At 38.4% G+C, this 27,135-nt stretch overlaps 1 protein-coding gene across 1 annotated transcript; it reads left to right on the forward strand.

Annotated features, from left to right (window-relative positions):
* On the forward strand, positions 1 to 27,135 carry LOC102225868 (chondroitin sulfate proteoglycan 4-like). The gene is made up of 10 exons (XM_014468574.2): positions 1 to 262; positions 4,396 to 4,559; positions 6,006 to 9,581; positions 9,927 to 10,400; positions 11,137 to 11,313; positions 17,580 to 17,778; positions 18,199 to 18,330; positions 20,718 to 20,890; positions 21,648 to 21,831; positions 22,586 to 27,135. Exons 1-10 carry the CDS (start codon positions 175 to 177, stop codon positions 24,640 to 24,642), a joined length of 7,224 nt encoding a protein of 2,407 aa, XP_014324060.2. The 5' UTR covers positions 1 to 174; the 3' UTR covers positions 24,643 to 27,135.

Here is a 27,135-nt window from a genome sequence, read left to right on the forward strand (position 1 = left end):
GTGGGTCGGTTCGCTTCTGCAGAGCTGCGAAAGGGACATACACTCCATTCCGCTCCGTTTAAGTGTTTTGTTGGTCATCTGGACGGAACCGAAGCACGAGGGGGTGAACAACATTCGGTAAAAATGTGAATACAAATTCCACTGAAATTAACTGTGTCCAAAGAGACAGTAAACATGGACTCTAATGGGAACAACACCAAGAAGAAGTTGTGGCTCTGCGGTCTCCTTTGGTGGTCGCTCCTGCTCGAACTGTCGTCTGGAGGTAACAATATTCCTACTTTTGGACTTTTCTGTCAATTAAAGCAAGGACTAAGTTAAGACACTTGGTGTTACATTTAGGGTCAATGTGTAAAAGACACTTGGTGTTACATTTAGGGTCAATGTGTAAAATTGTATGTATGTGCTTAAAAAAGTGACGTTTTACGTGTTTTTTGTTTGTTTTTACTTTAATTGTAAATGCGTTACATGAAACTGGCTGTTAAAACTGTAACTTAAGCTTAAAAACAACCGAACATCCTTCAAAACAAAAATGATAATGACTTTTTTTAAAACCACAACATAAATAAGCGTGGCTCAGGTTTATCGTTACAAAAGATGATTAAATGATTTTTGTTGCTATTGTTTTTTGTCACTGCAAAGGTTCACTGGACTTAGATTGTTGACCTCAGTGTTACCCAACAGGATTAAGTGAAATATGTATGGAGACATGTTGGTGGGGGGTAAGGCTGCAGAGTCATTAGTCCCTTTCCATCATCAGCATAAACTCCACTCTCTTTCTTAATTTGGACATTATGAGGGCTAATAAATGTAGTTTTCCTCTCCTGTAAAAAAACACATTTGGCGATTTTTGCATGCATGGATACATACTGTGCAGAAATAGCCTTTCAAATGTAAGCAGAGTCATAGGATTTCCTAGATTTTGCACTGAGACATCTAAAGGAGAGAGATGTCTTTGTTTCACAACTGAGCATTATTAAATCCATGTAGGCATCCCTTAGCTATTCTCCTTTATTTGAGCCTGACATGTGTCATCTAAATTCAGCTTTCATCCAGGCACTGCCCTCGGGGGATCATCACAAATTATTTCACTTTGTCATTCTTTGAAAATGGCCACAATGGAGGAGATATTTCCCTTCATGTCATTGTCTTTCTGTTTTGCCTTTGCACCATGTACCAAGCCTTTGGTCAAAAGATCTGCATCTCGGGATTCTGACAGTGCATCGGCTTCAGATACAATTCAGTCATGTTGCATCTCCGGTCTGCTGAATAAACGGAATGCACAGGCAGTGACAAGCACTGGTCTACCCCTCAAATTAACTACAGGCCTGTGTTCTCTGAAAAGGTCACAGGCTTTGTTGTTAAGGTAGATGTTTGGGAAGTGTTTCAAAAAATGTCACTGCTGTAAAGAAAGTTGCCCCTGTTGACATGTAGATTACAGGATGGTGCTCCAAACAACCTCCTGTTTGTTCTTTTGAAGGGACATATTAAGGTTAGTGGGTTTTTTGTCTTATCTGCTATACTCTTTCATTTACATACCTGCCAAATTTTAGACATGCTGCAACACTTCTGTCATATCAAAAAGTCAAAATTATGGGAAGGAATATGGAGGAAAGAGCTTCTGTCATCACCAAATATTTTTGTTTATGCAAATGCAGTTTTAATGGCGACTCCAGAAGACACAATTAAGCATGCATTTCTGCCTCTCTGAATTTAGAGCAAGACATTTTGTCGCCTTCTTCTTGACTAGTTTAATCTTTATTCTGTACATAAAGCCACTCTTATGAAGAAAAAAAAAAGGACAGACACCCACAGCGGTGGTTACACTTTACTCTTTTTTTTTTATGCCTGCAAGCCTGATATTTGCACATACTTCCAGCTACATTAACCCATCTAAATGAGATCATACCTAAAAAAAAACCCCATAAAAAAACAAAACAACGCAAACATTCTGCTCTTAAGTTATTGTCCTTGTTTGGATCAGTGGTATGGGATACTGCCTTGCAGCAAGAAGATGTGGTATGGAGTGAGTGAACCAGCTGGTCAGTTGAGGTCTTTCTCTGTGAAGTGGTGTTTGAGGCTTTTCTCCAACAGTCTGTCTCTCAACGTCAAGTTCAGTGTTTTTTAGTTGATTTTGTTTATACTAAATTGTTCTTTGTGCATGTTTGTTTAACCTTTAACAAGTTATTACCTGCTTCTCTTTTAATGCACACATTTTAATGCTAATTTATATGCTAATTGTTTTTAACCCCACCACACCAATAAATATTAAACTCTATATGTATTTCTGAAGTATTTTTGAATAAATCAATGTTATCTGGCAGCTTTGTGGTTAGTGCAAAATATATCCTTCCAAACTATCTATGAAGAGGAATACGGGAGGTGACAAAAAGATTAATCTTTTCTAGGACTTTTATTTATTGTTAACTTGATTTTTGTACATAGACTTAACCAAAAGTATACAGTAATGTACACCAGCTTAATTTATTAGTAGCTTTTAAGTGCTTCATTTGCAGAATATTGGACCCTATAATCATTCTTCTCTTTTTAGATCAGCAGTAAACACAGCATTTTCTACATGTCAACACTTGTAGAAAATACATGAGACAATTCAAGTGTAGACGTTCCTGCAGACTTTCAAAGAGAGTGAGATGTAATAGAGATAACAGGAAGGATAAGTATAACAGGGAAGTCGGTCTGCTTTATCCTTTATCAGATTTCAACATCTGAAATTTTAACATGATAAACTAATCAATCAGTTTATTTACACCAATATGTGGAATTTAATTTGGAAAAGTTGGCTATGTTTTGGAAATATCAGAGAAAAGTAAGGATCTGTATCCCCTAGGGCAGTGTTTCCCAACCCTGGTCCTCAAGGCACACTCATGGGTGATTAACATGCTTTTGCTGAACTGCAATCATCTCATTCAGGTGTTGCATCTGAAACATGCAGGGTGGTTTGTGTCCTTGAAGACCAGGGTTTAGAAACACTGCCCTAGGGAATACATGCTGGAAAACAATGCAAGCTATGCTAATATGCTCATGTTGGTTTAAAATGTTTGCTTTGTTACGTTGAAAAATAGTGAAATATATTTGATGTTTGTGAAAAAGCATCATCAGCACTTCAATGTGCTTGTCATCTCAGTTTGTACAACAAATTCAAGATTTAGAGATATAACTGGCTTAAATGTCAGTTCCTTTGACTTGCAGATATTGAGATTTTTATAGATCAGATTATATTTTTATAGATGTAGATTATTTATGCTTATTTTTTTCCTCCTTCCTTTCATGTTGCGTTGGGTCCTGTAATTGACATACCTTTATTTAATCCTTTCCATGACAGATTCAACTGTGCTATGAGATTGAGCTTAGAAACATTGCATGTACCCACACTAAGTTTGTCCAGCCCAGTAATTCTCTCTAACCCATTATAGACTCACCCCCTGGCTTGTAAACTGCAAATGAATGAAAATGTGCAATGGGCGCTTTTCTCCACAGAGGCAGAGATGTTTGTTGACCTTTCAATATGTGTGGTACTCCGCAGCTTGTTAAAAACTGGTGGTGCCTGGGCATGGAGGCACATGAGAATGCTTCAGAGCATGTTTGTGCAGATTACAGAAGGGGGAAAATGGCAGGGAAGTGAGGTAGAAGAAACAGCTGGGTCCGTCTGCCATGCCATTTCTAGAACAAGAGGCCGCAGACAATGTGGGGACGTCAGAGCCTTTTATGTTCCGGTTGATGGTTCCTGTCAGTGCAACGCAGGCCTGAACATGTCTGACTCTCCAAGTCATTTCTACTTCAAGTGTCTCTCCCTTTGTTTCCCGCTATTATGGCATTAAAGTCAAATACCTTAAATATAGCATATGTTGTCCTTACAGCACCAGAGAGCTCATGAACAACTTTCTACTGGAGCTACAAATAAAACTGCAGTTCAGCCTGGAACTGTGTTTCTGACAAAGGTGCTTATTAGTTTAAAGGTAAAACCTCAAACCAGTATTTTAATGCATGTTAATCATAATGGTTGTGCTCAAAAATTAAGCCATACTGGCCCACCTTGAAGGAAAAACTTAGAAAACTCTCCCATAAAAACAGTTTTTAAATCAGGAAAGCTATAATATCTGAACAACCTATGTTGTAACTCTCAGTGAATGTGTCTGATTTGTATTTACAGACTCTGCTTTACTTATAAAGTACTTACCAACAATTATAATTAGCCTGGTTTTATATCTAAAAGTCACAGTGTGGGCTATAATAAGCCCACACTGTTGGACTAGACTTCCCCTCAGTTTGTTGTTGTCACTCCAACTCTACCTTTTTTACATATTTATTGCAATTTTACCTCACTTTTTCTATAATTGTGTATTTATTTAAAAAATCTACCAAATGCATTTCTTGCAGCTTCCTTCTTTGGGGATGGCTTCATACATCTTAAGGCAACAGAATCGTCCGACCATAACATTCTCCATGTTCGTTTCCGGACCTCCAGCACAAACGGCCTGATGTTTCTCGCTGCTGGCCAGGCCAACTACTTCTTGCTAGAGCTCCATGCTGGTCGCCTGCAGGTTGGTACAACTGTGGCTGCAGTACATCAGCATATGTTTGCATGCATGCCTTTACATTCTGAAATTACATTTCTTTGGGTTTTGCTATAATCAGCACACCCAAACATTGACTACTATAAGCTGTAAATCTCTCTTGTAGAAAAACAAAATTATTTTGCTTTTTGCTCCATCATCACAGTGTCTGCACCACTTTATTTGATCCTTAGCATCATCATTGGGATCTGTTTAAAGTGTAGTAAGGAAAGAAAGTCCATCTATTTGACTGCATGGCCCTTGAAACATAATGTGTACATGCAAGTAATTACAATTGTGATATTACTTGATTACATCAACCTGTTCAGAAACTGCAGGTGGAATTTATTAGTTTTTGCTAAAACCTGGTGCCGTGTATCTCTGCTTTTAAAAAGTTAATGTAATGTTCTACATTTTCTCTGTAAACAAACAGTATAAACAGTTTTGTACATATTGCAATTGCAGTTACAATTGTGACTTGATGCAGTTAGACTTACTTTAGTAAACAAAAGAAACTCTGGGATTTACCTGACAGTTTTGTGCATTTGACTAAAATATCCTTGAGACTAAGCTCATATTAGTTACATTTTAACTGTTGTGAAAGAATCACACTGACAAATGTGTTGAATTTTTGCACTTCACTGAGCACAAAGGGTGAACTATGCTTCATGGGCTATAAAGTGGTAGTGTTCACCATTTTTCAAGCTTGGGGTCTCACTGTGTGAGTCAGACATGAGTTGCTCCCTGGAAGCTCGTACATGTTTAGCTCCCCAGCAAGCCTTGACAAGCATGTCATCTAAATGCAGCATTATTCTGAGACAGTGTTGTGATGCTCTGTGGTCGTAGCCCAGGGCAAATGGATAATGGTCCTCTTCCTGCTCTCAAACCCAGACAGAGTTCACTGTTTTGACAACAGGTGACATCATCAGCAGTCTGAATCCTGCATTTCTTATCCCAGGTGTCACTGTATCTACAGCTTATCTTTTTTCAAACTCTTGCAATGTATGATATTATTCTTTATACAAGGATGAGTGTTTTGATATGATAAAATTTAAGAATATAGATGTCATCTTGCATTTGGTAAAGTAAATTCATTTATATCAAATACTAAAGCATCATCTGTTACATATAGATTTGCAGTGCCTTTATATCACTGAAATTCTAATTACAGTCTACAATGTATGTTAGTGATTTAGACCATTGTAATTGGAAGAATAAGATGCATTAATCTTTAACTTCGTTTTTTTAAAACACATTTTTCTTTCCTGCTATTACAGTTGTAACCCATTTCGCACTAAAGTCGTTTGTCTATTCTACTCAGTTGAAGCTTAAGCAGATTAGTGAAAGGGCTCTGTGTACATCAACTTCAATTCTTGTTCCATGTTTTCAATAGTAGATTAATCATATTATTTAAACATTTTTTGTTTCTTTTAGGTGAGATTGGATCTTGGATCAGGGGAGCAGGTTTTAGAGTCAGAGCGAGGGGTCCAGCTCAACGATTTGGCCTGGCACTCAGTGGAAGTCCACCATGTGCAGCTAAATGTCACACTGACTGTTGACAAAAACTCTCATACAAGTGTAAAGATGCCTGGCTCTCATCATCATCTCCACATTAAAGATGGTCTTTATGTTGGAGGCTCAGGAGGTTTGGACAAAATCTACCTTCCCAGAAACTTAATCGGCTTCCGAGGCTGCTTGGATGAGGTAGTGTTCAATCAACATGACGTGGTGTCATCACTGAGGCCGTACACTGGATACAAAAACATTTATGAAGTCTCTTTAGGCTGCAGTCCCCAGTTCTTTGCTACTGAGGAAGAGCCTATTAGTTTTTTCAGTTCCAGAGCCTATTTATCCCTTCCAACTTGGAATCATCATCATCATCAGGCTGCATTTGAGTGTGTTTTGCACACCTCAGCCAATGAGGGTGTAATCCTCTACAGTTCAGCCAGGGATGGAGGCTTTGTGGCTCTGGAGATACAGGAAGGTTTTCCAGTTGCTGTTGTAGGGAAAAATGGAGTCAAAACCGAACTACATTCTCAAACATCCATCAATGACAGAAAATGGCATTCTCTCAAGTTGCATTTTAGTTCCAGAAACCTTGAGCTAACTGTGGACAAAGAAATGGTGAAGAGTAGCATTAGTTCTCACTCAAAGAGGCTTCATCTTAAAGGTTTTCTTTATGTTGGAGGTATTGATGATGGTACCAGGTTAGAGGTCAGAAAGGTAGGTCTTGCCTCTGTATCAGGAAGGCGTGCCAGAGGAGGTTCCTTCAAAGGATGTTTAAGGAACATTGAAATAAACAGAGTAAAGATGGGTCTCTCTAATGCAGTAGTCACCAAAGATATTTCAGTAGGTTGTGAACCAGAAAAACTGCCAGAGGAATCAACCCATGTTAGTCCTACAATTACACCAAGATCAGTTTTGTATTATGTAACTCCAACGTCATCTCTTCAGATGTCCACCCTTGCAGTTGGTTTGGACAAAAGGTATGGCTTAGATTTTGTGCATTTCAAAAATCTTGTTGTCCAGGAAGGTGGTCGAGCCTCTCTTGATGCCAAACATATCAAGGTATTCCTGGACTTCAAGGCACTTGGCATTCGGCAATCTCAAATTATGTTTAGAATTGAAGAGCAGCCAGTTAGAGGTCAGATAAGACTTGATGTTGATGACGAGCAAGAGGAGAACACCTTTGGCATGTTGGATCTTTGGCATGGAAGAGTTATGTATGTCCATGGAGGTTCTGAGGAGCCAGATGACTTCATCATGTTCTCAATATATTGTAGTAGCAGAAAACTGGTTCCCGATTATCTGAAAAGCAGCAAATTATATCGCTACAACATAACTGTGACACCAACTAATGATGCACCTGAATTAAGCCTCCCTGAAGGAAATCTCTTTGTCATATTGGAAAGATCTAAGAAACATCTCACCACCGAGGTTTTGAAAGTAACAGACATAGACAGCAATTACACAGACCTTGTATTCTCAGTACTAGGAAATCTGAATGCTGATGCAGGCTATTTGGAACTAGAGGGCAACCCAGGCAAGGCAGAGACTTCATTTTCATATGTTGACCTAGATGAAATGAGGGTGTATTATGTCCACACGGGTGTGAGAAACTCAAGGATAGCTCTGAGAGTTAGTGATGGAGACAAGGTCAGCAACACTGTGGTTTTAAGGATCATGGCCATAGTGCTGGAGTATGAGATTGCCAACAACACTGGTCTTGAGCTCACTCAAGGAGAAACTGCTATTATTAGTTCAAAGCAGTTGGCTGTGCAAACAAATGCAATGAAACAAACTGTAGACATTCGCTATGATATCATTGAACCACCACAGTTTGGAGAACTCCAGAGACTTCACTCAAGCGGTGAATGGAGGCACACGGAGTCATTCTCGCAAAGACTTCTTGAGAAAGAGCGCCTTAGGTACGTTAGTACCTTTCAAGATATCCAGACCTCAAATATCAGTGATTACTTTAAATGCAAGGTTAATGTGGCTGCAAGAGCAAACACTGAAATAATTTTCCCAATTGCTGTTAAGTGGGTGAGGTATCATTTGGCAAGGAATGTCATGATAAATATGGATAAAGTTAGAAAAGTGACTCTAAGCTCAGAGTGCCTTGTAGCAAGAGCTGATGGTGTCACCCTCTCAGATGAGGAACTTTATTTTCGGGTCCTCACTACACCAAAGAAAGGAAAACTCCTGCTTGACTCCACAGTCTTGATGAAGAACTCAACCTTTAGCCAAAGGGATCTATCAGATGAAAGAGTCCATTATGAGCTGGTTGACAGACCTTACGAGGACACAACGGACAGATTCAAATTTCAGCTGATCTCCAAACATGCTCAGTCTGAAAATTATGATTTTCAGTTTTCAATCAAAGCCGATATCAACACTGTGTTTATGAAAAATGAAGGCCTCTCGCTTCAGGAGGGAGAGAGCAAACTCATCACCAAAGATGAGCTCTTTGCAGAGACTTTAAGCACAAGGGACATGTTCTACACTGTCATAAGCAGTCCTAAACATGGAAGGCTGGCACGCATTAGTCAGTCAAATTCCAATGCCAGCTATGATAACATCTTGACCTTCAGTAATCAGGATATAATGCAGGAGCGATTAATGTACATCCACGATGATAGTGAAACTACACAAGATGATTTTGCTTTTATAGCCTCTACTAACCAAGGGTTCAAATCTTCCATTTCGGATAACGAAGTTGGCTCCAAAGAAGGAACATTCAACATCACAGTTCAGCTAGTGAATGATGAGAAACCGATTCGAATCATTGATAAAGTTTTCCATGTTGTAAGAAATGGACAGAAGCTACTCACTACAGAGGATTTGCTTTATTACGATAACGACTCTGATTTTGATGATGGCCAGCTGATCTACACCCGACGTGGAATCCCAATGGGAGACCTTGTGCTGGTCAATGACACGACTCATCGGCTGTTTCAGTTTGCACAGAAGGATTTGGAGGAGAAGCGGGTGTTGTTCATTCACAAAGGTGCTAGTATTGGCAGGTTTGTTCTCTTTGTATCAGATGGAAAAAATTTTGTGTCAAGTCTCTTAGATGTTAGTGCTCATGACCCTTTCCTGAAGGCTGACAACAACACAGGTTTGTTGGTTCAGAAAGGACAGTCGGTAATGTTTACCACCAACAATTTCAGCATCGTATCAAATATGGATATCCGGGATGACCGGGAGGTCATTATTAAGTTGGAGGAGCCTCCGAGATATGGCAGTATTTATCGTAATAAGACAAAGGTTGAGTCATTCACTCAGTCGGACCTAAAGGATGGGTTAATCTCCTACAGCCACGATGACAGCAAACACCTGGCAGACCATTTCAACTTGACTGTGAAAGCTAAAGTTCTGCAAATTACAGAGAGAGTTAATGTGAAGGTTTATCTTGAAAGTCATCAGAGGCCACCCATCATACAGCATCTGGAGACTTTACTGGTGGAGGAGGGAAAACCAGTGAAGATTGATGAGACTAAACTGGAGGTACGTGGTACGATAACACACTTTTCTGTCAGAGATTGGAGTTTATCATAACTTTAATAAATGTTGGTGGTTTCATGTATTTAAAAGTAATGAGAAACATTTTAGTGTTATCTAAGTACTAATACATTTGTCAAATTTTGTCCACTCATCCATTACTTTGTCTTTAGCCTATTCTTCTCACCCTACCTGAAAATGTGGGTTTTAATAGCAGTGTAAGAAAAAACATTGAACCCAAAAGGTTTTTGCAGTAACATCGAGTATCATAAAGATTTCAAAGAGGGGTAAATCTTAGTTGGCAATGTGACATTTTAAATCTAACCAGGGAATGTTTTCGGATTGGGACAGGTCACACACGAGGACAACCTGCCATCTGAGATTGTGTTTGTAGTCAAAGTAGCTCCGTCTCATGGCTTTCTCCGGCGCTTTTTCGAAGCCGATGAGCGCTACATCGGAACCAAACAGTCACCTGTCAAGATGTTTACCCAGGATGACATTAACAAAGGGAACATTCAGTATGTTCAGGTGGAGCCAAACAAGGTAAACGACACCTTTGTCCTGGATGCCACCAATGGAATCACCGATGTCAGCAACATCAGGATAAGTGTTGACATCATCCCACTGCTCATTCCTCTACACGTCACCAATTTCACCATTAATGAGGGTGCCTCAAAAGCACTGACAGAGGATGTACTTAAAGTCACCAATAGACACTTTTCTGGATTGAACTTCTTTTATAATTTGACAAAGCCCCCTCTCCATGGTCACATTGAGCACTCTCGACATCCTGGTGTGCCTATAACCACTTTCACCAGGAGACAGGTGAGAAAGGTTACAATGATGAAAAAAATGTTTTATACCTCTTGAACATTTTCACATTTTATGTCTGCAATAACAGATTTTAATGCATTTCAGAAATAACTTTGATTCTACATTTAAAGTTATATTTTTTAAATCTTTTGAAAGATCTTTTTCTAACACTTCACAATTATGCACTACTTTGTGTTGCTCAATCACATAAAATCCCATTGAAATGCATTGAAGTTTGTGGATACAAAGAGACAAAATGTGAAAAGGCTAAGGAGTATCAGTAAGTTTTTGCAAGGCAAAAAATTGGCTAGCAGAAATATTTTACAAAAACTCAATAAGGTTTTTTTTTCTGTTTTTGCTATATACCAAAAACATTCAGCTATTTCTTCAAAGTAATTAGACTTCTGGTTATTATTGCAGTAATTACTTTCATACCTTGAACTGTGGAGTTCTTATCTTAAATGCTTGCATATTTTCAGTCTTGGAAACCTAGCAGTCTTACATAATTAAATTACTTCGGTGAAGAAAGCTGTTGCCCTGGCTTCACATGACCTCCTGCACTAGCTGGAATTTATTCACCTTAATCATTTAAAGTAATGTGCAAAATAAGTTTCTGAAATGCCTTTTTTTTATTTTTACAGTGTGTCAACTCTTGCCTCTATTTTGATATATGTTAGTCTTTATATTCTGTTTTAAATGACCAGTACTTTACATTTTCCTGGATCATTTCTATTACTTTTTTCCACAGGTGGAACATGAATTTATTTACTATGTCCATGACAGCAGCGAAACCTTAGTTGATAATTTTACGGTGGAAGCCAACGACACAGGCTTGAGGAAGCACAGTGCCGCCCAGACGGTTTACATCGAGCTTACAGCTGTTAATGATGAGTCTCCTGTCATTACCACCAACAGGGTCCTCAGGGTGAGTCTGTAGCTCTATATTTAAACTCTGCACACGTTTTTTCTGCCAGTCGGTCTGGCACCACTGTCAAAAGATTTTCATGGGGTCGTTTACTGTAGTTGCCATGCTCGGGCTGTGGAGGAGCGGGGAAAGCGTACTATGTTTGCTATCTGGGATCCCACAGGTCTGCCAGCCCAGAGCTGATAATGAAAATAAAAGCTGCTGTACATTTAAATAGTTTATTTAATGTCAGTGGTTTGGACAATACCTCTTCATGCTGTATGATAATCCAAATATAAATCCATCAGATTTTATAGGTAGAGCTGGATGGGATACATCTAAAAAAATAATTAAGAGTATTTTGTCTTTTATGACCAGCTTTGCCCCAGTTGCAACAAATTCCTTTGAGGTAATTCAGAATAGAGCCACCCCTGAAATTTCTAACATAAAATTTTATATAAAAACCAATTTTTATGTAGTTAGGAAACTCTTACAAGGTTACAGTAGTAGTTTTATTTTATGTTTATGAGTTTATTTAATTTCATAGTGATTGGGACCTGATTTTTATATGACAATTTTACACTTATAGATATTTTGTTAATGCTAATAAAGGTCACTTTTCAACATAATATGTTTACATTAGGCATTTGGTGAAAATCAAGCTTTTTAGACAAAAATAATATATCAGTGGCCACAAGGTGGCTGTCTGCCACTGTCTGACAATAAACTGTCTGTGCAACAGGAATATGTACCTTACATGCATGATATATATCTACTTGATGCTGTATATCGCTGTTCACGATTGAGTCTCAATTTTAGTTGAAAGGGCTTTGCCTTGTAATAAAAAAAGAATGATAAGATCGACCTGTAATTTGATGAACCTATGGTATCATCTTTATTTACTGCTGGTACAGATTGTGAAGATAAAGATAATTAAAACTGTCTCTCAACAACGACACATCAAAGCTGTAAAGGTTTGGCGGTTTAGACTTGCTCAATTTCAACAAAAATGAATCCAAAAGTCAAGTATAGTCACGTCCTTTGTGCTTATTATGATCTCCTCTCAAGATGTAGCTTGATGAACATCAAACATCCTGCTGTAATTAAGAAGCAATCTTGACCCCAGGAGACTTTTCATACAAACTGATCTCACGTGTCGTTTTTCTTTTAATCTTGTGAGTCATCCTGATGCTGTTTGTCAGTCCTGCTGTGACTTCCTGCTAAAGGTGGGATTACCGGAGGTGTAGTTGCTCCCCTCCAGAGCAACACTTACTCATATGTGAGAAAAGCTTTCTCATGTGGGGGGCTGTTCTGCTGTAGGGCTGTTGCGACAAGTCTGATAGGCAGTTGTACACGTCCTCACTGAAGAAGTCCCTCAAGTTGATAATCTGCATATTAGACCAAGTTTAACAACACTTTACTGTTGGTAATATCTGACAGTTCGTATGTTTAGAATGTAGTTTATTCCAAAATATCAGCATAAAAAGTAAGTACAGACTATGGTAATATCAGTTTTTTTTTATCAGATAAATGAACCAGCAAAAATATGCCATTCACCAGATGTTAATCTGAGGTAGAAAAGCTTAAAACGCAAACATCAGAAAATAACTCCACTTATTTATCTGATACTGAGCCAAAATACAACAGTTTAAGATGATCTGAAAAAGTGTTTAGCATTCAGTGCCAAGAAAAAAAAAACAAGACCTTTATGTGAAACTCCAGAGAATTCATGGTTCAGCATGTTAAATACTGCCAGTAACGGAACTCACTAAAAATGAGATGTTTGGCCATAATGCACAGTGTCACTTTTGGTAATATAGGCGAAAACGGTATAAACACACCAAATCAGCTGTCAAGCATGGTGGTGGAGGGATGATGATTTGGGGTATTTTGCAGTCACTACACACCTGGGTGTTTTTTTGACCAAAACTTTCTCGATATATTGTAGTCAGTATTATGCAGTTTAGTGCCTTGAAATTGGGCGTTTGAGCTGAAAAGCGTGGCACTCGGTGAGACTGTTTGGGAATCCCAGAGATTAAATGATTTCTCAAACATATATGAAAGAAGCAAGGCAAAACTCCAGGTACGTTTTTGATGAGGGAATAACATTATAACATGATGTAAAGGTCATGAAATATTAATTAAATGTAATATTGCCCCTTTAAAAGACGGAAAATCAATCACAACCACTTGTTTTTGATACCTTCTGATTGCGTCTTCCTGTCGGCTGTATCAATTGTATTTGGCATTTTGTAATGATCACCAATCACACGTTATCTGTTGTTGAAGTTTCTCACTTTAACCATCTGTCAGAGATCAGGCAATGCCTTGTCACATCCACAAGCTTCCTGTAAACTTGCTGTTTGCTAGGTGTGAACAATTTGACAACTGACAGATCAGACTCTTTATATATTGTGTCACACATTGTGATTTGCAAAAGTATTGCACAATGAACTTTTTCAAATTTTGTCATACAAGAAATGGAAACTTCTAGTGTTGTGGCACTTGAGTACTTTGAAAGTATTGAGTACCACATTTTCATTGTCTTGTCTACAAGACCAAGACTACAACGTAGTATGAAACTCCTTCCTGCATTCAAATACAACCAATGAAGTTTTGTAAAACTTTAATTTTACTGATGCAACCTGAACCCTTACGTACTTCAGATGAGAGAAATGAGAAAACAAGATGGAGAAACATTTTCCGGTTCCAGTATATGGATGTTTCTCTGACTGTGGAACACACAGACATGTTGCCTCCATGCACTGTGTCCGCACCTAATTCTAAGTTGGTTATTTTTTACCTGGATGTATACACTCTTCAGAGTTATCTGGTTTGTCTGTATAACTTGTTACCTGCTTGTCAGATTTAGTGGACAAGTGGCATGTTGGTCTGCAATATGCCACAGGAGCTCCTTTATTGACTAGCTTGCTAATGAAATGAGCTGCTACAGACAGTGTGGTTTTCTTTTTTTTCTGATTGCTTAAAATGAAATTCTGTTAACAGTCTAATGAATAATTGAATTTGTTTTCAGATTTTTCTTAATTACAGGATTCTGGCAGTATTACGGCAATTCTTACATATTGTAACCATTGCAGTTCCTTCGCTTCATAGTTTAAATGCAGCCTATGCCATTTTCCTTTAATCATATAAGCTGATATCCTGGCTCCTGTGAAAATGGCATATTGACTTAGTTACAACATTTTTTTCCAGGCCTACATGCTGTTTATATCACCCTGTTGCATTAATTAAGGAAATGACAACCTGTCCAAGCAACAGTAGCTCCTCTGGCTTGAGGTCTACAGGCTTATCCTTCACTGTCAAGGACCTGCATGCTTCAGTAGTTTTGTGCTCTGTGTGTCAGTTACTTCCTCTGTTACTTTGTGGTAGCCCAAGGCTCTTTGGTGTGCATGGAAGCAGGAATTTACCTCAGCTTGTCAGCACTCTGAAGTGCCCTGAAAAGTGTTTACAGTCTGTACAGCTATTTTTAGTCTGGGGTGTCCTTGATTTAGGCAGCATTCAAGTGTTTTTATCATTTTCTTTTTCTTTTTTTTTTCCCTTAGGCCGCTGTTGCTCTAATATCTGCATTGTCTAAGTTAGAAATTATTTGTATAGTAATTAAACTGCAGTACATGCTGTACTTGCAAATGTATTCATGTCCTGTGAACCTTTTCACATTTTATCTTACTTTGACGCCAAATGTCAATGTACTTGTTGGGATTTCATGCAACTGAACAACAGAAATCAGTGTCTAATGATGAACTGGAAGTAAAAGGATACTGGAGGAGATGCAGAGATTCACTTTATGGAAGAGTAGTAAGAAGTAAGACATGGTTGGAAAAAATAGATCCAATGGGGTACAGCAAACATGATCTTGTCAGATAAAACCAAAATTTGACTTTTTCTCCAAAATGTCAAATGCTGTGTATGGTCACACCATCCCCATGTTGAAAGCACTTTGAACTGCCTTGTTGCTGAAATGCACTATACACAGAAACTTGACTTGAAAGAAAGTGCTGGCAGCATTATGCTGGGTGCTTTTTAGTAGGTCAGAGTTGATAGGAAGATAGATGGAGTTAAACACAAAATATTACTTAAAAATCTGTGTTTATAGGCTCTCTTCATAAAAAAGCTATTTTTCAAGAAAAATGGGAAATTATTTAAGTATCTCAATGACTAGACATATCCAGATTGCTTCCAGCTGTAGTAATAGAAAAATGCTATTCTGCAAAATATTGACCAAGATAGTTATTAGTTATTAAATTTTGAAAGCTTTTTATGATTTTCTCCCACTTCAGAAATCTGATTTTCTGATGATCTTTCCAATAATATCAGAGAGCTGAAAGGCAATAAATAGTTTTGTGATGTAGCATAACTTGCAGGGATCGCATGTCTAAAGAAAGAAGGAAAAAACTCTTGAAACATCTTTGAATCCAAACTCACTTTGTCATTTACTGCCTTACAAAATAAAAACAACCAGGTAGTGTTTCTAAAATGAGTAGGGCTTACATTTCATCTGTACCATTTATTTGTGCAGCACTACGAGACATAATCTTTCTATACCATAAATGAATTGACTTTGCATTTCCTATGAGCAACCTGTTCAGGATGAACCAGTACTTTTACCCGACTGCTAGAGGTAGGCGCCAGCCACATCAAACCCTACGAGATTATTTATAGATGGATGGGTGTTATGGCCCCTGGCCTCTTGAGTTTGTGCAGGCTCAATGTGGTAAGTGCCGAACAAGCCAATAAAAAGAAACTAGGTGTCTTAAAGCGTCGATGGTCTTCAACATTTGCAGGAAGCTCACACTGGAGTAAAGTTAAACAGTCATGCCACCCCCAACCTGCACTCAAACTTAATGGTGTTTGTGCTCGAGTTGCAGTCAGAACTCCACTAAAAGTGGATGAGCTGAACAACGCTGGTGGTCTAGGAACAAATGATCTTACTCCTGTCAATGCCAACACTGTGGCAATAAATATTTATCCCACACCAAAAGCAAAACATGAGCAGCATTCTCTTTGTCACACACCAGTACTAGCTGCACCTGATCTGACCCGATCTTTCAAGCTGGAGGTGGATGCCAGCACAGTTGGAGCTGGTGCAGAGTTAATTGTTAATTGTTAATTAAGTGCAGTGTTTAGATCATCCTGTTTGCTATTTCTCCCGCAAGCTTAACAAACATCAACTAAACTATTCCACCATTGAAAAATAAACCTTGGCTCTGTTGTTGGCTCTTCAGCACTTCCATGTTTACCTTGGTTCTGGTAGTTTGCTGATTGATGTATTCACTGATCATAATCCACTAGTATTTCTTTCACGTATGTACAACCACAATCAGCGCCTTAGGCGGTGGGCATTACTATTGCAAGAATACCATTTGAACATCCGACATAAGAAAGGAACAGAAAATGTTCTCGCAGATGGCCTTTCCAGGATGTGAGTATGCTTCTTTTGTTTTGTGTGATACTCAGGATTTACAAAACTCGGTTTTGTAATTTAAGGGGGGGAGTGTTACAGCCCCTGGCCTCTTGAGGCTGTGCAGGCTCCTTTTTGTTATGCAGGTTCAACTGTGAGGGCACACCTTCTTGATTGGCTGCCTGGAGGCTGCAGGAAAGCCACCACCCCATTGGACTAACAGAGAATTTTAAGCCAATCAGACATTGATGAGCCTCACCTGCTCCCTATAAAAGGCTCCTGAAATCACAGAGGGCAGCTAGTAGGAAGAGGTTTTGTTAAGCAGTCCCCCACCTTTGGTGTTTACAACTGCTTTGGGCAGTTTGAACTATTTTGTTCTTGCTTGTTCTGCTAAGTAGTTTGAATCTGCATTAAATTGACTTTATACAAGCTAGAAGCTTGTGTTTGGGAGGTTTGGTGCTCCCTTTGTGTCCTTTCTTTTGGGTTGTTTTGAGTTTACTTTAGGTTGACTTGTTTGAACATTTTGTAATTTAATTTGTACTTAACCATTCTTGAATTTGTTAGCCCTTTTGTTTTAATTGGGTTAAGTTGTATTGTGTTTTGGTTTTGTGAAACCATCTCTTGTAATAAAAACCTTTACATTCCACTTATTTTCTCTGAACACATCTTTATGTTGCCGCCCCTAAATTCCTAGACCTTGGGGGCGTAACAACGGGTGAATTTCCAATTAGCTAATTTTAGTTCAGCTTTATCCCCTCTTAAGAACCAAATACAGTTGTAAATAACAGTAGTTAAAGCATATAGGGCATAATGAGTCACATGAAATGAAACTTTCCAAGTAATATGACACTGTTGTTTATCTCTCCAGGTGTGGGTGTCATCAATCACAGAAATCAGACCAGAGGATCTTAGAGCCGAGGATCTTGATACACCAGCAGATGAGCTACAATTCATGGTCACCCCACCCAGCAATGGACACCTGGCCCTTAAAAGCAACCCCATGAAAGCAGTGTTGAACTTCACACAGGCCCACATAGACCAGGGACAGCTGCTGTTTGTCCACAAAGGTAAAGTGATTTAATAGACAGAGAAGGACTTCTTTAATTTTGTTTTGTCTCCCATCTGCACAGTATTTCTGACTGTGAAGTTGTTAGTCAGTCCAGAAACTGATTTCTGAGTTTATTCCGTTCCTTTTACCTCCACTAGAGGGTGCTCTTGGAAAGTCTGATTTGGTTTTCACTCATGTCATATCAGGGGCAGTTCATCTAAATCATCAGCAGTTTTTGTCATCATGTTTACAGTGACTCCTGTTTTGATGTAACTTCTTACGTTTTGCTTACTTGTAAATGCAGAAAAATTTGAAACCTGCGCTATACATCACAGTCATGCAATAATGTTTTAAGGGTTTTGTTTGGGGATTTAAAAAGATATTCTTGTTTTTTATTGACAGCTTTTGACTTTAATTGATGTTTTGATGTCTTTTCTAGGAGCCATGTCTGGGGGATTTAACTTCCAAGTCAATGATGGTGTGAATTTTACTCCCAGGCAGATCTTCAGCATCACCGCCAAAGCTTTAGTTGTGAATTTGGAGAAAAACCGCCCACTCAAGGTGTTTCCTGGTAAGCATAGCCCCTGACTACAGCAAAATCAGCAAATTGCCTTTTCTGCTTCTCCTGTACAATGACCTCACTAATAATAAAGTGTTTTCATAAAGTGAGTGAGCAGCTATTACATTGGCTGCAATGATTTAAAGCATCATTTAATTAACAAGGCTCTCATAATTAAAGCACTCATAGGAATACTTTATTGATACTATGATTACTTAGATTAGAGAGACAGGTGTTGCAAAATTAATCTTTATGGCACAACAGAAAAAACAGTTTTAGGCTTATGCAGTTATACAGCTGGTATATTTGTCAAAAGAAATATTCTAAATTCAAAACTTATTTAATTTTATTCAGTCCACTCCAATTATTTCCTAGTTATAATACATTCAAATTAAGTTTATAATTAAATTAATTAACAATTTTAAAAGGACACCCAGCTGTTTGCAGTGAGTTGACCTTCCAAACAGTGGAAGTTTGTTTGTTTAACTTTACAACAGTCCCTCATACTAAAATATCATGTGGTGAGAGTAGAAAGGAATAATTTTCTCTCAACAGGAAGAAACATATCCAGGCTCATTATGAGCTGTATAATCAGATTCAGATTCACTTACATATTGTCCAAATTAAGTAAAATGTGCACTCTGCCTCAACAAGAAAGGCAAAACAAATTATGCTTGTCATTTACAATTGAAACATATGTGTAGATTTGACACTTTTGATCTCTAGTTAGCTTTTCTTTTAAACTACGACACTGTTGTGTGTTCAGTCCGCCTGCTGCTGTGCTTTCCAGATTTCTTTTGGTTTAATAATTCAGCGCCTTTCCAAGAGCAGGGTCATTAAATCATTAAATGGGTGTAGTCTGTCTGCAAACGCTTTTCATAGTTTTCCATAGGTTTTCACTACTTCTCTTTGTGAATTAGAAATAACTGATATTGTTGTGTGGGTGCAGCAAACAGCCAGCTGGCACGCTCTACTGAGCCTCTCAGCCACAGGGTGAGTGGGTACTTAAATAAAACTGTGCCACTGTCTGTTCCAGGCAGCCATGTTGGTGCTTTGTGCCAAGCAGGACAGACGGGGGGAAGCTAGGATGGCAGCTTTGGTTTACAATTAGGGGTTGTTGTTGTTTTTTTTCTTTAAAGGAGAGAGTGGCGACGTAAAGCCCTTTCACACTGCGGTGGGAAAATGAATGTTTTTCCCCCTTTTTCTCACAAACATCTAGACTGTCTGGGGGATTTCTGTCAAACCTGAGAGAGGAAACACTGCTTTTTAATCAACTGCATGTGTCTCTTTTGAGTTCACTAAAAAAGTCATGCAAAAAATGATGTTTAATATGATTAAGATAAAAATTGTGGAATATAGTCAGGACAAGTAGGTTATCTAGCTCTGTTATCCAGAATCTACTGTACATGTTGTTAAGATTCATATACTGCAAAATTATTTTCCTGTAGCATGAGTATAAAAGAGGGATTTTTATTTTAGTATGAAACCATTTCTCTCCCTCTTCCTCCAAGGTAGACATTTCCCTTGGGAAATGAAAATGGTGGGAGCGCAGCTTACAAGTGAGGAATGAATTTCCTCTATATTTCCCTGCCTTCCATTATTTATCAGCAGTCATTTTTCAAAGCCCTCAAAATATTCCGAGGAATCTGTACTGCAAAAAGAAATAAAAAATCTTACTAGATATTTTCGTCTAGTTTCTAGTGTAAATATCTTTGTACATTTGACATAAGACAAATCTAACTTATAAGTAACTTATTCAGCAAGATATAGAAGCTTGCTTTATGTCAATAATTCCTTAATATTAATCAAAAGAAGTAGTGGTTCCACTAGCAGACTATTTTCATTATAACAAGACATCTTTCCCATGTTATAAGTGAAATAATCTACTAATTGAACAAGTACCTTTTCATCAATATTAAATAGTTATTGATTTAAAACAATCTCCTATATATTACTGAAAAGATACTTGTAAGTTAGTTTTGTCTTATTTCAGGTGTATGAAGATATTTGCACAAGTAACTAGGCCCAAAATGATTGGTATACAATCCTTGGTATGCAGTGTATACAATTTATTTTGGAATAAACCTCCTTGATTAGTTCTGGCTGTTTTTGTTGATGTCTCTATATCCCCCCCCCTCCCCCAGTGGTATTTGTGTCTGTGAGGAGCTTTTAATGTGTTGTTAGGAGTTTATGCAACACCCCACTCTTTCGTTGGACATGGTGTTGTAAAACGTCTCTGGTGTCTGCGTGGCAGCTTTAATTTAACACATCAAAAGGCGGTTGTCACGCTATCCCAGGCTTTGTTTTTAAGAGTTTAAAATGTGCAGCACAAAGGAGGAATAACACAAGATGAGACTGCCTTGAATGGTTCAACCCCACCTATTAAAAATTCTCTCCAGGATCTTCCAGCCCGATCACCAATGATGATTTACAGGCTGTGACCAATGACATTGGAAGCACCTCTAACCGCACCATTATGTTCAATGTGATTCGCCATCCTAAACTGGGACGCTTGGTGAAGAGGCAGCTTGATAACTCTACTGTGGAGATCTCAACTTTTACACAAGATATGGTAAGTGCACACAAGGTCACATAAAAACTGTGTCTTATTTTAAAACATGTGCGCCATTGAAATAGAAATCAAGGGCGTGTGTGTGAGAGAGATTTTTTTATTAGGCTTCCTCCATTTATGTGGAAGGCTATGCCAGATTTCCAATGTTCTGCATGAATAATGCATGTCCTCCATCCATGTTGAAGATACTGACTCTCCATTTTTTGCTGAATGAGTCATGGCAAGCCTTTATGCTTTGATTTATTATGGATTTTGATCTGACATAATTAAAGTCAAGGTGATTGTTCTGTATTCACTGCAGAACAAAGAATATTTAAATTATTAATTAGATCTGAACCATTAGATCTTCATCTGTGGAGAAACTGCTGAGCAATTCAATCCCATAGACTCAACTTATACAAGTGCATCTCACCAAACCAGAACATGGAAAATGATTTATTTTACTGATTCAAGTTATAAAGTAAAAGTTCATTTTTCATTAATTTAAGTTTTGAGAAAATAAAACACAAAAATATTACGTCGCAACACTAATTTCATACATCAGCAAGGATACGCCACAAAAGGTCACAGCCAAAGAAGCCATTAATATCCAAGCTTATGGAAAGTTAAGTGGAAGGAAACGGTGATACCTTCCACGTAATCTCAATGATCGTTATTGGGATTACCTCGTATGTCTGAATCAGTCAAACTTTTATTACTCTGAGCGCTTTTCCACTTTGTGGACCGCTGTAGTAACTGAAATATTTCTGTATTGCAGGTGAACAGAAAGGAAGTCATCTACATTCAAACACCCATTGAGTCGGTGGGCTGGGAAGCTATGGATTCAATTACTTTTTCTGTATCATCACCGCCTGCCTCTATAGATGGTCAGACTTTCAAAATAGACATCTCCTATGAAAATACAGGACCTGAACACAATACAGTGCTCCTCAAAAACACAGGTATGAACTATATTTTCAGTTCATTAGCTGCTGTATTTGCTTGCACCTCGTTAGGTCTGCATTTTGCTTTACATTTGGTCAATAGTTTTACATACTGATCTTTCACATTTCATTTGGACTCTTATCTCCTCTATTGAAAGTAATCTCCTGTCTAGTCCTCAACCATGATAGCAGGGTTTGTAGTGTATGCCTAAAGCAGTGGTAAAATAAGTATCAGACCTAAAACACTGTCTGTAGCAGATAAACTAAACAGTTTTCCCTGTAACAACCACATTACAAACCTAAAAGTGTCTTTGTGTTTTTTGCATATCTACATAATGAACCAAAACAAAGTTGTGCACAATTATAAAATGGAAGAAGAAGGACACAGTTTTCAAACTTCTTTATAAATAAAAATCAGAAAAATGTGTTGGATATTTTTATTTAGCCTTAAGTCAATTTTTTAATAAAAAAAATGAAAACAATGTATCTTAGCTTAGTTTGCCAAGGTTGGGATGAAAAAGGAAGCTACCTTCTTGCAGATGTAGGGAGTAGTCTGGCAGCACCATTTTAATAAAGCTGTAAAACATTTATTGAAGTCAATGAAAGAAAACAAAAACATTTCTCTAAAAGCAGTCATGTTCAGTACTGATAGGTATGACAAAGCAGCATGTTTGTGAAAGATTACAAAAATGACAGAAAGGAAGAATGGAAACTGCATAATATTATACATGCAAATATTGCAGCTAGATTTACTTTGTTTATTTTGTGGTAGGTGCTGAGGTGGCAGAAGGGGAGAGTGTTGTCATAGATGAATTCAAGCTGGATGCCTCCAACCTGATGTCAAAGCTGTCCTTGCTGCAGCGGAGCTCCTATGAGGTCTGGTTTCAGGTGACTGATCTTCCCCAGCATGGTGTTATCGTGGTAGGTGAGAGAAATCTCACCAAAGAGAAACCAAACTTCTCCCAGTTCATCATCACCAAATACGGCATCATTTACAGCCATGACAACTCTGAGACGACTCGTGATTCTTTTGTGTTCAGTGCTTGGCTGAACCCAAAAGGCAGGACTGCCCAACGGCCTGAAGATGAGAAGGATGTTGTTATTGAGCGTTTTAACATCACAGTCAGGCCTGTGAACGATCAACCACCTGTGCTAAAAACTAAAACTCCAGGTCTGAAAGTGGTACAGGGAGACAAGGTAGCTATCGGGCCTGAGGATCTCAGAGTCGAAGACTTGGATGATCCTCCAGAGGATATTACATTCTCTGTTATTAGCAAACCAAGCAACGGTTACATAGCTCTGCAAGGAGGTTTGAATGAGTCAGTAGTTTCCTTCACTCAAGCTCAAATCAACAGCAGAAGTGTGTATTTTATCCATGATGGAAGCTCTGCCTCAGGTGTGTTTTACTTCAGTGTTACAGACGGACATCACAAACCGGTATATAAACTTTTTAACATAGATGTGTCAGAGATTACCGTCACTCTACTCAATTACACTGGATTGTCACTGCAACAAGGGAGGACCGTAGTACCTCTGACCCAGGACAACCTTGCAGCAGAGACGAATGGCAAAAGCGCCACCATTCGCTACATGATTACAAAACCTCCCACCTTTGGCAAAATTCTGAAAGAAAACCAGGAAGTTACACATTTTACACAAGAGGATCTTCGGACTGGAAGCTTGGCCTATCACATGATCTCGCTGTCCTCTACAGAGGACAGCTTTGAGTTTACTGTCTTCACTTCTGAGGCAAATCTTACGGGTCAAGTCCTTAATGTGACAGTCAGACCTCTGATCCATGTTAGCCAAGGCTTGAAAATTCCCAATGGGATCACTGTCAGGCTCAACACTAGCTTTTTTAATGCCTCTGAACTGGCTGCTGTAAGTGACAATGACCCTGTCTTTGACATTTTGTGCCATCCCAAGTACGGAAAGGTGCTTCAGACAAGTTCTAAAAGGTCCAGGAAGTTTGTCCCAGCTGCATCCTTCACATTTCAGGAAGTGGTGCAGCAGAAAGTTGCATTGGAGCTGAATGCCAACATGACTGGAGTAGAGGAGCTGAATGATTCCCTTGTTTTTGTGCTGAAGGCTGATAATGTCCAACCTGCTAAAGGGGAATTCCACTTTACAGTAGTCCCATATGACCCAGTGGTTTTTCCAACCACAAAAAGCCCAGTCCTGACCACGTCACCCAGTCCTCAGACACCAATCAAGATTTCTAGGAATGGAACCGTCTCCCCAGTCCCATCTACAGTTCTCCATTCCACCCACCAACCCAGCAAAAATCAGCAAAAATTCAGGGGCCGTAACCGCTGGGGGAACTCGAACGGAACTAGCTTTTTCAGCACAACACTTGGAAAGCCGCCTCGAACGGAGGAGTTTCCCTTTAGGAACACACCGGTCCGTGTGGAGTCCTACCCTCAGAAAACCTCCAACCCACTCCTCATCATCCTGCCACTTCTGGCCCTCCTGCTGCTCATAATCATCTTTGTAGTTGTGGTCGTCTATTTTCGACACCACAGACAAACGAAGCAGAACACCTCTTCACCTCGGGAGAATCCTCCCACTGTTTCACCCAGCAGTGAATCCCACAACGACCTAACCCAGAGGAGCACCACAGTTCCCACTGTTACTGTCACTCCTTTAAGTCCCTCCTACCCTTCCAGCCCTGTGCTTAGTAGGTTTTTGCCACAGAACCAGGCTTCACCTTATGACACAAATCACTCAAATATACTCGTCAGTTCTTGGAGTAACGGTTCTCTAGAACCAACTTCCCAAATTATTCACACCGTCACCCCAACTTTGCAGAAGAATCAGTACTGGGTATGAAGACAGTGATTGATACAAGATAATGTTGCTACATGTTTATGTAGTGAATGAATGGTACAATTGATCACTTACTGTTGCAGTTACTATAGATATTTGGAGCTGTTTTGACCCATTGTGTGCTTTGTTCCATTAAATGGAAAACTGTATGTTACTATCCATCAGTTTAACTCTCATGAGCTCCCTTTCTGGAAGGCAGCAGCTGCTGAAAGAGGAAAGAAACAGCTTTTATAAAGTGTTTCTTTTTTTGTTTAACAGGTCTTTTATAGTTAGAAAGCTGCTAATGTTCATGGCAGAGAAAGTTTTCCCAAAATAATAAGTCACCAGCAATCTTTAGGCAAGACGTCAATATTGTCTAAAGACTTGTCTATACACGTTAGTGCCAAGGTTTTGCTGTGCAAACACTACTGAAGTGAGCAGCTGGCTTTAGAAGAAAATGAGATGTTCCCATTTTATTGATGGATGCTAAGTCATGACCTTAAAGATTACCCTGTGCCCAGGACTGCTTGTGCATGGATGTGGCAAATTTCGGGGAAATAATCCCCAAAATAATCCCCAGGTGCAGCACATTTGACACTTATTGGTGCTTCGGTTTGAGAAGTGTATAAGTAGCATAATCTGATACTATTGACATTTAGACCAATGCACCATTTTATTAAAACATATTTTAAAAGTCAGGGGGAGGACCTTGCATCAGGAAAAGCTTGTGTTCAGCAATCATCAGTGGGACAATTACTGGTAGGTCAAACAGTTCCTTTAAGATGAATTTTGTGATAGCTCTTTTCAGATTGTTCCTCTTTAAATTTAATTAGAAACTTCCTATTAATCTTGCTTCCCTGGTGTAAAAATATGGCATGACAGAGACTTATCTCATTTAGAAACTGGCTATTATGTCTTACCATCGCAGACATTGAGGAAGTTAATAAGAAAGCTCACTTAAAGTGACAACTTGGGAACTGTGTGCTCCAATCAAATAAGACTTAAAACTGACCTTAACATCTGGCATAAAACGCGGGATCATATGTGGGAAGCACCTCATCTCTATGAAGCATGGTGGAAAACCTGTGATGCTGTGGGGCTCTTTTTTTCCCCCAAGTAGTTTAAAAATCAGCATTGCAACATGAACTCTTTAGTACATTTTTTTTTTTAAAGGCGTCCTAGTGAATAACTGAAAATAGATCATTTTTGAGTGTTTAAGCTGGAACCAGTTTATTCAGAACATGAAAAAATCAGCACAGGAAAAGTTCAAACTTAAAGAAAATCTGAGATGATTTGAAAAGAATCCAGATCCTTCACGATATGCTCCAACCTTTATTAAGTTATTTTGTGCACTTGGGAAAGAGGGTTTGTATAAAATAATACCATCAACATAACAGTTGATTTTGTAAAAAAAAAAAAAAAAGTTTATTAAAGTGAGATTAAATAAATTAAATTAAAAGTTGAACTTTTCTAACTTTCACAGTGTAGGATCAGGCTGTTGCAATAAAAGAAGAGTTTATTATAAGCCCATTTACCCATTTTTACCAGCGGTGCCGATAAGTGAGGACAACGTTGTACATTGAATGAAACAGATTTCAGTCTTTTTCTTCAGTTTAGTCGCTCACTGAAAACCTACATGTACCTTTTCTTTATGTCGGGAAGAAATGAGACATTTATGGATTTAAATATTAGAGAGGGAGATTAGCATGATAACAACTTGATACTGTGAATTACTGAAGCTGGCATAAAATGTATGGTCAAAATATTTCAATCGATTGTTTAGATTTATATAATTTCTATGCATTATACAAGTATATAAAAGTATAGTTTATTTTGTTATCTCAGGAATTTTTTTAACACAAAGTGTGCGATACATTTATCAAACACTGCATGTAGTCAGTAATCATTGAAGCCTACATAACATAATTGGCAGGTTTTTGCAGGTTCTTTAACTTATGTATGCCCATTAATGTGGTTTTACACTGTTTTTACCTCTATTTATAAAGCATTTAGGCACTGACCATGTGCTGCAGATTTAACCTCGTAGCACTATATCCCTATTTAAAATTAAATATCAAAGTGTGATCCACAACTGGTACATAATCTTTACATGTGGGGTTTTATATTTCTGTTATAGAAAAGGATGTTTTATTTAAATGAACAAAACTACTGAAATGTCTTGGCTAGAGAAAGCGGAAAGAAGCTTTTGATGACTGAAAGGAGCTCTTGTTTCATCTTATTTTATTAAAGTCAGGATAAATTGTCAAGTCATGAACGTTCCTTTCTGCAGATGAACTCTGACCTCTGTAAACAAGCGGTACTGCTGCGATCTGCTCTAAGGTGAATTGTGAATTTTTGGGGAAAAGAAACCACTGCAAGTATATTAGTCGTGAAATAATTTTGTACTGAAAAGAATCACTTGTGTCCCAGTCTAATCTAAGTGTTAAAATTTAATTTGTAACAGAAGTGTTGTATTTATTTATACTGTATTTTTTAATAAATCACTTTAAAAATCTT

Source organism: Xiphophorus maculatus, chromosome 12 (assembly GCF_002775205.1).
Source record: "Xiphophorus maculatus strain JP 163 A chromosome 12, X_maculatus-5.0-male, whole genome shotgun sequence".
NCBI classification, from domain to species: Eukaryota; Metazoa; Chordata; class Actinopteri; order Cyprinodontiformes; family Poeciliidae; genus Xiphophorus; species Xiphophorus maculatus.